This window comes from Cupressus sempervirens, chromosome 7, assembly GCF_028749045.1.
Source record: "Cupressus sempervirens isolate cs-2001-9-10 chromosome 7, ASM2874904v1, whole genome shotgun sequence".
Lineage (NCBI taxonomy): Eukaryota > Viridiplantae > Streptophyta > Pinopsida > Cupressales > Cupressaceae > Cupressus > Cupressus sempervirens.
The window spans coordinates 780,619,651-780,632,961 of record NC_143124.1 but is presented as its reverse complement, the minus strand read 5'-3'; the positions used below and the strand labels follow the sequence as shown (position 1 = coordinate 780,632,961).

At 31.8% G+C, this 13,311-nt stretch overlaps 1 protein-coding gene across 1 annotated transcript; it reads left to right on the top strand.

The window, feature by feature from the left end:
* The first annotated feature begins 5,775 nt into the window (after positions 1–5,775).
* LOC149549657 (transcription factor MYB1-like) lies at positions 5,776–12,542 on the top strand. The gene is made up of 3 exons (XM_089794948.1): positions 5,776–6,006; positions 9,852–9,981; positions 11,606–12,542. The coding sequence occupies exons 1-3, from the start codon at positions 5,874–5,876 to the stop codon at positions 12,087–12,089; spliced, it is 747 nt and encodes a 248-aa protein (XP_089651074.1). The 5' UTR covers positions 5,776–5,873; the 3' UTR covers positions 12,090–12,542.
* The last annotated feature ends 769 nt before the right edge of the window (positions 12,543–13,311 follow it).

Sequence of the window (13,311 nt, the reverse complement as noted above, 5' to 3'; positions counted from 1 at the left end):
GTTTCCAAAACATCTCGTTATTACCCATATTGTTCTTTCATTTATTCCTCTAGTCTTCCACTTTAAGTGCAATACAAGGGAGAGGTCATTTGATACCATATGTTATCAAAGCTCTTCAACTTTCTCTCTTAAGTCTCTTTTTATCTTGAAGATATCTCCAAAATTATTTTTACTCCACCCTTTCACATTTTCTCTAATAATTTCAAGTTTCTTTGCAATATAATACATAAAAGAACCCTTAACTAGGGTAGACCACCAATCATTTACCATATCCCTAAAACACAAGCGGTAGGACCACATGACTTAATTCTAACAAAGAAGGGCCTAAGCCATGTCGGTCCTTGAAATTTTGAGGAGAAAAGGATTATGTTCAAAGTTAGTTCTTGGTAATGTCCTAGGAGGAGGAAAATAAAAAGTGGCCTAATATAACCTAGATGAGTTGTGAACCTTTTTGTTATCGGACAATATGAAAGGGTTTCCAAATAGATCTATATCAAAGAGCCCAATATTACTCACAAACTTAGATATATCGACACATGTTGTGTTTCAAAGGGTTGTAATTCCCCCAAAAGTTGTCATAGATTTTGAATATAAGAAATGAGCTCCTTACCATAATATCAACACCATTTCCTTAAACAATCTTCTAATCTATAGTATACTATCTAAAAAAATATTAATTTTTTAGGGCTATTTAGTTCCATAATATTCCAAGAGAGTAAAACCATTCTTACTTTATAGGTTGAGGTCGAAGGTGAGTTGTAGACCTTCATTAATTTCTCTTGAAATAGACTTTTGTCTTCTAGACATCTCTAACGGTCTTCCAATCTTTTTTTGATGCCAACATCCACATTCTTGTTGCTTGTCTTCTTTTTCAACACTTGGCATTCTCCCTCTATATACCTTAAGCCCACTAGAACCTTTCCATGAGAGGGAGCCAAATTCAAATCATCCATAGAAGGAAGATTGATAGTAGATGAAACAATTATACTAACTTCGAGAGTGGGCATCACAAGGATATCCAAAGAATCACTGGGAGTTAGAACACTATCAAAATATTTAATGTTGTAATCAATAGTTAGGCAGGATGAAGGCTGGTGGCCTCAGGTACCACTCTCCCCAAAGGGATGAGAAATTAAAGGAATCCTAAGCTCCTCTAGATCAATGAAGACTAGAGTGGTCACATGTGGAGTAGGGGAGGAGGAAATAGGACCAAGAAAAGTCTCCTCTATATTAGAGGCATTCAGGGAAGGTACTTTCTCCTCGAGTATATGTTCAAACACCTTGTCCTTGGGAGAATTACGACCAGCCATAGTGTGAGCTTTAGAGTTGTATCCTTGGAAGTAAAGAATATAATTCTCATATAAAATGGCTTGCATCCATTTCCCCAATTGAGATTTGAGGACCACAAAGTTCACATGTTTATTGTTAACATTAACATTGGCATAGAATTTGGCAAAATGAAGACAAGATTTGATAAGAGTAATAGTGTTTGCAGAGATATAGTGACCAAAGGAGTCAATCCACCTAGAAATTCATTCATTTCAAAACTAAAGGGGAAGATATGGTAGACGAACCCACACAAAGGTCATCTTACTTAGCTCTATTAAGGGACTTGTTGTGGTTCCACAATGCACGCCCCATTCCCTACTAGGAATGGGGACCCCCAACTTTTTTTGGATCCCTGGACTCACAATTTAGGATCTTGAGAATTCAAAGAGTTGAAAGAGTAAAAATTTGAAAAATTAAAAAACCAAAAAAGTCAAAAAAATAGAAAAAATTTAAAAATTGCGCATACAGCCCGCGAGGTGCACACCGCACACCTGCAACCATAATGTGCACCCCATGCACCCGAGGGGCTATAAAACCTATTCCCCCCTTAACATTTCATTTTACTCTCATTGCACTTTGGTTTTCCACTCATCGCACACAAGGTGTGTTTGAACAACTGTGCCCTTCTTTTATTTTTTGTGCCCGCCCTCTATAGTAGTGCTACGTGCACACTCCATGGTGGCATTGTGCACACCCTCCATGGATGTGTTGTGCACGTCCCTCATGAAAGGCACCGCACACACCCATGTCGTGTGCGCCCTCCATGGAAACACATTATGCATGCCCCTCATGAAGGCGTGCCATTCATGCCCTCCATCATGGCACCATGCGCACCCCTCATGAAAACACGCTACACATGCCCTCCATAGCGACGCCATGCACGCCCTTCATGAAGGCATGTCGCGCGTGGCCTCCATGGTGGCGCCACACGCACCCCTCATGAAGGTGCAGCATGTGTGCCCTCCTAGTGCGTGCACCCATAATAACAAACTATGCGCCCTTTCCATGAGCTCTACGCTCTCCTCACACATGCTTTTGTGCCATACACCTGCACATTTTTTCAAAAAACCAAAAAAAAAAATTTAAAGAATGATGATAATAATAATAATAATAATAATTGAAATAAAATAAAAGGATGCACCTAGTGCACCTTCGAGGTGCACAAGGTGCACCAATTTTTTTTTTCAGAGGTGTTTGTCTTAATTAAGAATTTTCATCTCTGCAAACTAATATGTGTTTCTTTGTGTAGGTAAAAAGGACATCCTCAACTTGTTGGGGTCATAACTTTTGACTCAAAGCTTAATTTCAGAACTATTTACACCGTTGGAAAGAAGAACTGAAGATCTATTTTCAGTCCCTAAAATAGTGAGCCTCTGGTTGCCTAGTTTTAGGGACCAACAAAGGTTTTGACTTAAAATTTTGAGCAAAAGACCTTAGAAAAACCCATTTCAAAATGCCTAGAAAATCTTGCGAAAAAATATGAAAAATGTTTCAAACATTTGATCGTTTTGGATAATCTAGATCACTTGGTTTCTCGTCGAAAAGGATTGGGTAGTTGGAGAGAAGAAAAAGATCAAAGATGCAAAGCTTGGACACATGAAGTGGAATAGGTTCCTCATCTTATGCAACTATTAACGACAAGATTCAATGCAGGTGCCTTGGGATTTTAGATTGAAGAAGCAGAAGCAGTTCAAGTTTATGGAAGTGATTGGTTATAAAAAGGGTATAAATCATCAAAAAGGGGCAAAGTATGTACACAAAAGTGATCTAAAACCTCATTTGAGCATAACCCAGAAACTATTTTCAAAATTGACAACTTTGATTTTTTGGCGATTTGAACTATTGAGGTGCCTAGGTCCACAGCTATGCAAGTGCACATTTTTTAGGTCTACAGCTCCGCATTTCCATACAGGCCCACACGTATGCAAGTCCATAACTCCACAATTTAGAAGTGTGCTGACAGTTAACTGCCAATTCCAAAATAACACTTTCCATGCATTGGGAACACATTATGATGGCAGTTTAACTCTGACACACACCTAGTGAAGGACTAGCTTCTATTTTTGGTGGCTCCATGCACTTCCACTTCGACTGATGGATTCTTCCTACTTTCTCTCTCATGCTTTCTTTGTTTTTGACATGTAAAGGGCTCATGCATCCAATTAATGAATAAACTATGGATGGAGTCCCTCTAAGCATAAGATTAATTGTTAGTTTGTATATGTTTAGCTTGTTTTAATGTTTTAAAAGCATTTTATTGCATAAAGATATCTCTCACTCTCAACACAAATTGAAGAGATGATTTCTTATAAATACCCCATTGTAAAATGTAACAAGGGCTGTCGTTATTATGCAATAAAATTATGCTTTTGGTGCTCACATTTGGAGTGTAGTGATTTTTGCTTGAATGTGTCATATTTTTGTGAATTTTATTCATGAGATTGTGATTGAGCCAAAGGTTTATTGCATTGTTTCTAATTGTGTGATCTTTTAGTTCTAGTGTTTGCTACAGATTTACGAATTCTATTGAAATAACAAGCTTGAGAAGATATCATCAAATTGTGTCTACATAGCCTTCTGTCTCGCATGAGCACACTTTCCATGGCCTTGCGATTTGATGAAAGGTGAAATATCATATGATTGTTAAAGTTTCTCACCAATGATTGCATCAATGGATTCTAGGAAGCATTGCTCCTATTTTCATTGGTTTCCTACCGATTTCTTCGAAAGTTTAATTCACAGTGTGTTATTTTCTATAGCTTATGTCCATTTAGGATTTCAATTTCAAGTTATTTCAATTTCATGTTATTTACTTTTAATTTTTTTATTTGCTTTCCTAACCCCTTGTTAGAATAGGAACTCATTTTAGTTGCACTATTAGAATTGCATTCATTAAAAACCAAAAAATGCAAAAATATTGTTCTTTTGTGTGTTATTTTGAGATAGCAAACATATTTACTTCATTCCAAGATCATAGTAGAACCAACAAAGACCTCCTCATGAACAATGGCATTTATCTTTAATTGAGAAGATTTTGGTATGGTGCAAGACAAATACTGAACCTTGGAGTTGATCCCAAAAGATTACCTTTTGAAGAGAGGAATTACACAATGGATTCCTGTCATTGACCTCGTGCAAAATGACTACCTAATAGGACTGAACCCTGATTTCCACTTGGCAAGGGTTAGGAAGTGCTTATCATTAATCTAAGAGCAAAAGAGGATCAAAGACAAGTCTTTGAGAGTGCTCAATTTGAAGAGAAATAACACACTTGGTGTGGTTGAGACTATAACACTTCTCTTGAGTTTACATTCTTCTAAACATGTCAATGGATGGGCGGAGGTAAAAATTCTCTCAATAAGAGCCAAGTTTAGATTATCCAATGTTCTCTCAACCAAAGAGTTGGGGAGAGAAATCTCAGTGTCATCCTCACTAGATACAAAATCCACCAAAATTGATTCTAGATCACTATGAGGGCCACTTACCAATGCACCTTTTGAGTTCACCATGAAAGGGTTTTTGTGCAACATATCTCAAGGGGCAACAACACATTCCAATAGATCAATCATCGTAGGGTTGATAGATCCCTTCAAGTCCATGTCAGAAACAGAACCCAAGGGCGGGTAAGGGGTTGGGGAAGAAACATCCTCCCCAAGAAGAGCTTCCATGAATTCTAAATAAAAATGAGTAGAAAACCAAGAAAGAAGTTGTAGAGCAGTTTAAAGACTCTTGAATATTATCTCCCTAAATGTTATCAAGCTAAAAATAACTGAATATATATAAAAATGTAGAGTGCATCAAAGATATTTTTCTACAAAAATGTGGCAAATATCTTACTACAAGCTACTTACATAAAGTTAATATAAACTAACAACCTCATAATTTGTCTAGAAATGATGGAGACATGTCATCACAAAATGAGTGGATACACTAGAGCGAAAACACATTTATAAAATATTAAAAAATACCTTTCTACATACTTGGTCAAGTTAATATACACTAACTCCTTATAATTTGTCCAAAAATGATGTAAACATATTATCAAAAAGATGAGTGAATAAATTAGAATGAAACCAAAAAGATACATAGTCAATAGTAAATATCAAAACAAAAGACACATGTGAATAAAAAGGAATATATAAAGTGCCATATATATCAAAATACCAAACCAAACGATGTAGACAAAAATACCATTAATGTTTTTAAGAACGTGGAGCCAATCAGATTGGATGAATGAGAGTGAAAACAACTCTACAATGTACATTATTGTCTACTTTGAAATGAATGGACGAATGAAGATAACAAATACAGTCAGCAGTCGTCCTTTATGAGAGAGAATGGTAGATTGGTGCACGTTTTGTTTATGGTTATTTCTAACGGTTCCAAATTCTCCCTTAAATTGTCTCCATAGATTCATACTTATCATATTATTTCTATTCAAAGTAAGGTTATCATGTACATTTTTGTTGTGTTTCATGAGCTGATTAATCATTTGTCTTTAAAGTTTCAAATGAAAAAATAGGTAGTTAGGAGTTGAATCTGAGATGAGGAGGTTTCCAAGCGGTTCAAAAGATCCTCCAAAGAGGACACCATGGAGTGCCGAAGAAGATTTCATTTTAGTTAAATATATCAGAAACAATGGTGTTGGTGCATGGAATCATGTGCCAAACAAAACAGGTAACATATGTTCATTAATGCTATTATTATCAATATTCAAAATGTTGGTTGTTATGAATCATTTTTCAAAAAGTAATGGGCGCAGCTATCTTTCTTACAAATTGTACAGTTGACTAATTTTCTAAAACTCGAAAAAATCATAGATTTTTCTCATCATTTGATTTTCATGATCTGCATAGTTTAGTTTGTAGTCCAAAATAACAAAAAAAATAGAAAAAATCATTGGAGATTAGCCTGTCCCAAAATTAATTCCTTTAACTGATATATTGTTTTAGGGTAAATTGACGAGTAATTTAATCTAAAAGTCTTTTAATAAGTATTACTTTTTTTTTTTTTTAAATGTGTTTTACTGGGTTTTAGACTATTTGTTCATTTGAATAGTTATAGTGTGATGGAAGATTTGTGTTTTTATTGTGCTGCCACAAATTTAATAGAATGTATATCTCTCAATTTGTATTTGGCTATTAGCTTAAAATAATTATTGACTGCCATTCATGTGTCTATACTTCTCCAGACTAAACTTTCATTAAGAAAAATTAAGAAATCATGTATTTGATTATATCAGTTAATAAATTGAAATAAAATTAGTCTAAAAGTGTCCCAGTGATTTTGTATAGTCAAAGAAGTGATACTAGACTTTTGCTCTTTTGCAATCTGATATGATAGATTGTGGAATATCAATTAAAACATCTGTGAGTAATTTCAACCAAAAATCTATTAACTACAAAAATTGAATTGAAGTTAGTCAAGGATTAGACTAGTAGTTTTGTATAGTTAAAGAAGTGACACTCCAAATGTTTTATTTTCTACATTTCAAGGCCATCCTCCTGACACTCAAACCTTTCATAAATGTTGTTATTATAATTCATTTTGGTGACAAATCTAAGTCCTTGAATAATTATCTATCTGATTGTTTTGTGTTTTTATTCTCATGATACATTATTCAATATGCTCCAAAACATTGATGAATAATTTAATTAGAAATCTATTAAGATAAGATATCTAATAGAAAAATTGGAGTTCAATCGTCATTCTAGCTATAATGACTACAAAATATTGAATAGGAGAAGATATGATAGCTCTATAGCTAACAGTTCTCTTTTTTAATTTTATTATTCTTGTATACAACTTTTTAAGTTAGCTATAGTTATTACTGGATATCTTCCTCTAGATCTACAAACATATTTCAGTCAATATACTAAAATAAACTTAGATTATAACATTATCAATAATTTAATACAACAAATTAATTTCAATGTATCTGTATGTTTCTATATAAATTAAAATTGTCATCCAGTAGTCTTGAACAACTAAAATTAACAAAAGAATTGAAATTTACTAAAATTAATAAAATAATTAAAATTTTCAAATTTCTCTATAAATGAACAATTTTATTTATGATAAAAAACTGGATTTCAATGTGTAATTTTGAGTCAAAATCATTGACCCATGTTTCATGAGTAGAAATTCAACATGAATCCATCTCTCATGAGAATAAATGGAACACTTAGCACTCATCAGATATAGGTAATGCTCACATGGGTGAAGCACGTCTTGGGAGGTCACCCATCCCAGTACTACTCTAGCGTAAGTGCTCTTAACTATGGAGTTACCCCACTTGTAAAACATTCAACATGTGTTCTGCCTTCTGAACCATTCATTAGAAAGTCCTTTAAGCTGATCTATTGATAAGTAGGACATAATTTCCACAAGTAGTCAAATTGTGATATTGCTCTAACAATTTAACTATGTGATTTTGAGTCAAACTGATTGACCCGTGTTTCATAAGTAGTGATTCAACATGAATCTATCTCTTATGAGAATAAATGGAACACTTAGCAGTCATTGGATCTAGATCTACGTGATGCTCACAGAAGTGAAGCACCAGAGAAGATCACCCATCCCAAAATTATTTTAAAATAATTTCAATATATTTATTTATTGAAAATTATCATACAGCTATATTTTCAATGCACAATACTATATACAGTTAACATATAAAAACAACATTCAATTTATATACAATAAACATTATAACCTGTTGAAATCTTAGTGTGTTTTCATTTAACTTGAATATTAAAAACAATTTGATGAAAGGAGTGATCTTGATAGTTATAGACTATTAAAAACAAATTTTACAAGGTTTGAGACTATTTATTAATTTGAATAGTTATAGTCTGATGATAGATTTGTGTTTGTATTGTACTGCTACAAAATTAATAGAATGTATATCTCTCAATTTTTATTTGGCTATTAGATTAAAAAAATTATTGACTACAATCCATATGTCTAAACTTCTCTAGACTAAACTTACATTAAGAAAAATTAAGAAATCGTGTATTTGATTATATCAGTTAATAAATTGAAACAAAAAGAAGTGACACTCATCTTTTGTATTTTTGCAATCTAATATGATAGATTGTGGAATATCAATTGAAATATCTATGAGTAATTTGAACCAAAAATCTATTAACTATAAAAATTGAATTGAAGTCAGTAAAGTATTAGACTAGTAGTTTTGTATAGTTAAAGAAGTGACACTCCAAATGTTTTATTTTCTACATTTCAAGGCCATCCTCCTAACACTCAAATCTTTCATAAATGTTGTCATTATAATTCATTTTGGTGACAAATCTGGGTCCTTGAATAATTATCTATCTGATTCTTTTTTGTTTTCATTCTCATGATAGATTATTCAATATGCTCCAAAATATTGATAAATAATTTAATTAGAAATCTATTAAGATAAGAAATCTAATAGAAAAATTGGAGTTCAATAGCCATTCTAGCTATAATGACTCCAAAATATTGAATAGGAGAAGATACGATAGCTAACAGTTCTCTTTTTTATTGTTACTGTTCTTGTATACAACTTTTTAAGTTAGCTATAGTTATTATTGGATATATTCCTCTAGATCTACAAACATATTTGAGTCAATATACTAAAATAAACTTAGACTATAACATTATCAATAATTTAATACAATGAATATATTTCAATGTACTTGTATGTTTCTATATAAATTAAAATTGTCAACCACTAGTCTTGAACAACTAAAATTAACAAAAGAATTGAAATTTAGTAAAATTTTAAAAAAAATTAAAAATTTCAAATTTCTCTATAAATAAATTATTTTATTTATGATAAAAATTGGATTTCAATGTGTGATTTTGAGTTAAACTTATTGACCCATGTTTCATGAGTATCTCTCATGAGAATAAATGGAATGCTTAGCACTCATTGGATCTAGCTGATGCTCACAGGGGTGAAGCACCTCTCAAGAGGTCACCTGTCCCAATTCTACTCTAGCCTAAGCACACTTAACTATGAGTTTCCTCCATGGTTAAACCCAAAGCTTGCAACTCCACTTTATGAACCATTCATTAGAAAACCCCTTAAGGTCATCGATTGATAAGTAGGAGATAATTTCCACAACAAGTCAAATTGTGATATTGCTCTTATGATTTAACTGTGTGATTTTGAGTCAAACTCATTGACCCATGTTTCATGAGTAGTGATTCAATATGAATCCATCTCTCATGAAAATAAATGGAACACTTAGCACTCATCGAATCTAAATCTATGTGATGCTCATAGAGGTGAAGCACCAGAAAAGGTCACCCATCCCAAAAATTCTTTTAAAATAATTTCAATATATTTATTTATTGAAAATTATCATACAACTATATTTTTCATGCGCAATACTATATACAGTTAGCATATAAAAACAACATTCAACTTACATACAATAAACATTATAACCTGTTGAAATCTTAGCCTGTTTTCATTTAACTTGATTGAATATTCAAAACAATTTGATGAAAGGAGTGATCTGGAATTGCAGGGCTAAAACGAAGTGGGAAGAGCTGCAGATTGCGGTGGTTGAATTATCTTCATCCTGATATAAAACGTGGTAATATTTCTCCAGAGGAAGATGACCTCATTATTAAAATGTATCGCCTACTTGGTACTAGGTACTTACTAAAATAACCCTTTTATCATATATGCAAAGGTTAGATATAGTGCTTATACAGAGATAAAGATTTATTATATTAGATTTTAAATTTAATCATTATCTTCAATTAGAACATTGTCAACAAAATAATGAAAAGAGAAATATGTACAATTATCATGTTAAATATTTAAATACGTGAGAGAAGGAATAAAGAATAATACAAAAAATATGTATAATAATGAAATATACATTAAATAGTATTAAATTATGAAAATAAATTTTTTTTTAAAAAAATTCATATAAAATATAATTAAGAAAAATATTTTTATAAAAAATTATATCTTACAAGAAATGCAACTTTTTTGCAGTACTTTTAAAATTTAATAATATTTTTAGATTTTATGAAGAATATATATAAACCTTTAATCAACAAACAACTTAGAGACCATTTATACATTCTACTAAACTATAAGAAGAAGAAAACAATAGCATTTTCAAGATTTGTTAATTCAGTTCTTTGTTTGAAAGCTTGTAGAAAGAAAGATAAGAAATAGTATATGGTGGTGAATATTATGGAATTTTTTTTAACAAGAAGTATTTATAAGATAGTTTAATTAAACATTATTAAAATTAATAATCAAGAATCAATAATTTTCTTTTCTTGAATTCTTTTTCTTTTTCTTTTTTTCTAATTTTGAAGATTCTTTAAGGCCTCATATATGCTAGAATACCAATTAAATTTGAGTATTTTGATTTTAAATTTTAATGTTCCATTTTTCTAATGTATATATGTTTAAAAAATTATTTTACTTCTATTTGATTTCCTCTTTATTCGATGTGTTATAGGAGCAGGAAGCAAACACAAATTTATTAAACTATGAAATAAAGTTTGATATTGATTTCTAATAGGGAAAACATTTTTTTGGTTTCTTCCTAACAATAAATTTAGTCTAGCTGTTTGGTTCAATGCTCAAATATGTTTAGAGTCAATTTGCTACATGTATAGAATATAATTTGGTTTACTATTAGAGTTTAAGTTTTAATGTTTAGTGTAGGATATATTTTATTTTGAATTATGTGCACATCACTCTCTCTTTCCTCCTTCTGCTGCTGATACGGTATATCTATGGCCTTCCCATTTCTTCCATTCTTCTCCCTCTCACAATATCTGCAATCTATTTCAATAGTTTTTAATTATTTGTGATTTTCTTATAAATTGAATCACACTACAAATAATTAGTAGAATATAAAGCAAATATTGAGAATCCCCATAATCATCTAATTATTAGATGCCTTCTTAAGTCATTTCTTTGTTTATTATTTATATTTAAAAAGTTAAAGATTTGTATATAAAAAGAATATGGACTCCATAATATTTTGTTTGTTCATTTTATAAAATGTTCTTCTTCATCATATTTTTTCATGAATAGTTGTTGTTTTTTAGTCTGGTATCGAGTTGACTCTCTCAGGATGATCTTATATCTCCCAGCCTTGTTTTCTACATATATAACTTTTATATTTTAATTTAATAGAGAAGGGACTATTCATAATTTTTTTTTTAAAACATGGTCCTCCTTAATTTATTCATGAATCTCAGAAGTTTCTGACCTATTTCTTATATGGTTGCCTGTAATGAATGGCAGATGGTCGCTGATAGCAAAACGTCTTCCTGGGAGAACAGACAATGAAATAAAAAACTACTGGAACACTCATCTCAGTAAGAGGGCTGCAGAACCATGCAGTCCTAATAAAAGTGATTCTTCTTCTACTTCTATTGAAGATAATCGTATATCAAACAATAAACCCATTGGAAAAGAAGCACTGAAAGGTCCTGAGATGTTAATATCAGATGGGTGTGATAGTCCTGAGATGTTAATTAAGGAGAAAGAAGATCATAACTTTTGTTTTAATGATGATCTGCATGCATTGATTGAAACCCAATACTTGGATGAAATCGGATCATTTGAAAGCATTATACAACTGGAGAATAGTTTTGAGAGCAAAAGAGAAGTACATACTAGTTTTGCAGCCGAAATGCTTGGTATCCATGATCAATTAGTTTCACAATCTAGACTGAAATCAAAACTAAAGTTGCTTAGAAAAATCTTAGAATTGGAAGAGGAATGATATTATTGCAAGAGTGCTTAATTATTCATCTGGTTTTGCTGTGATGTGCCTGATTTAGACCAATGGGAAGACAATCATAAATCTCTTGACTATTCATGTCAATGTCATATGAATGTATATATATCTTCAGCATTTTCAACATCTAAGCGGCTTCTTTCCTGATTGACGTTGTGCCTTGGATTGTTTGTACCCAGTGGAATAATCATCACCATAAGTATGTGCTTGATGTTTTCATCTGCAATATAACGTTGATTTGGCATGTCAAATACAGGTGGATTTTCACAGCACTGAGTTCCTGCTATTGTAATGTCTATGCAAGAGGCACCTTTCACCACTCTCGCAGGAAAACCTAGTTTGAATGTTCCAATGGCTTCACCTTCAATTTTTGAGGAAATGTACGAACACAATCTACGCAATGAATGTTCCATGAGAAGGGTCATTCTTAATAGTTTACACTGGTTCCTTGTCTTTTTCTGACAATCTGACCACATCCCAAATTATGCTAACAATCCCTTATTATGCTAACTATTCCCACACAATCCCTTATTATGCTAACAAAACCCTAACTAAAGCCCAACATGATAAACACATTGTAAAGGAAAGCCAAATTGACTTTATCATAAGACTTAGAGATGTCAAGTTTGAATGTCATACCCACTCCATTATAATAATCCATAAACTAGATGGTTTCATGCATTGTGGTCTCTACATCAAGGATCTATCCCCAAAGGGGGTTAAGGGATTGGGGAAGAAACATCATCCCTAACAAGAGCTTCCATGAATTATGAATAAAAATGAGTGGAAAATCAAGAGAGAAATTGTAGAGCACAATTTAAAGACTCTTGAATATTATCTATCTACATGTTATCAAGGTATAAATAGTTGAATATAAAAAAAAATTAGAGTGAATCAAAGATATTTTTTACAAAATGTGACAAATATCTTACTACAAGCTACTTACCTAAAGCTAATATAAACTAACAACCTCATAATTTGTCTAGAAATGATGTAGACATGTCATCACAAGATGAGTGGATGCACTAGAGTGAAAACACCTTTGTAAAATATGAAAAAATACATTTCTACATGCTTCTTAAAGTTAACATAAACTAACTCCTTATACTCATAATTTGTCTAATATACTCATAATTTATATAAAAATGATGTAAACATATGATCAAAAAGACGAGTGAATAAATTAGAATGAAACCAAAAAGATACA

Coding starts and splice junctions, on each gene's coding strand:
- LOC149549657 (XM_089794948.1), top strand. CDS start 5,874: ATGAGGAGGTTTCCAAGCGGTTCAAAAGATCCTCCAAAGAGGACACCA. Junction 6,007..9,851: donor TCATGTGCCAAACAAAACAG/GTAACATATGTT, acceptor CTGGAATTGCAG/GGCTAAAACGAAGTGGGAAG. Junction 9,982..11,605: donor TATCGCCTACTTGGTACTAG/GTACTTACTAAA, acceptor AATGAATGGCAG/ATGGTCGCTGATAGCAAAAC.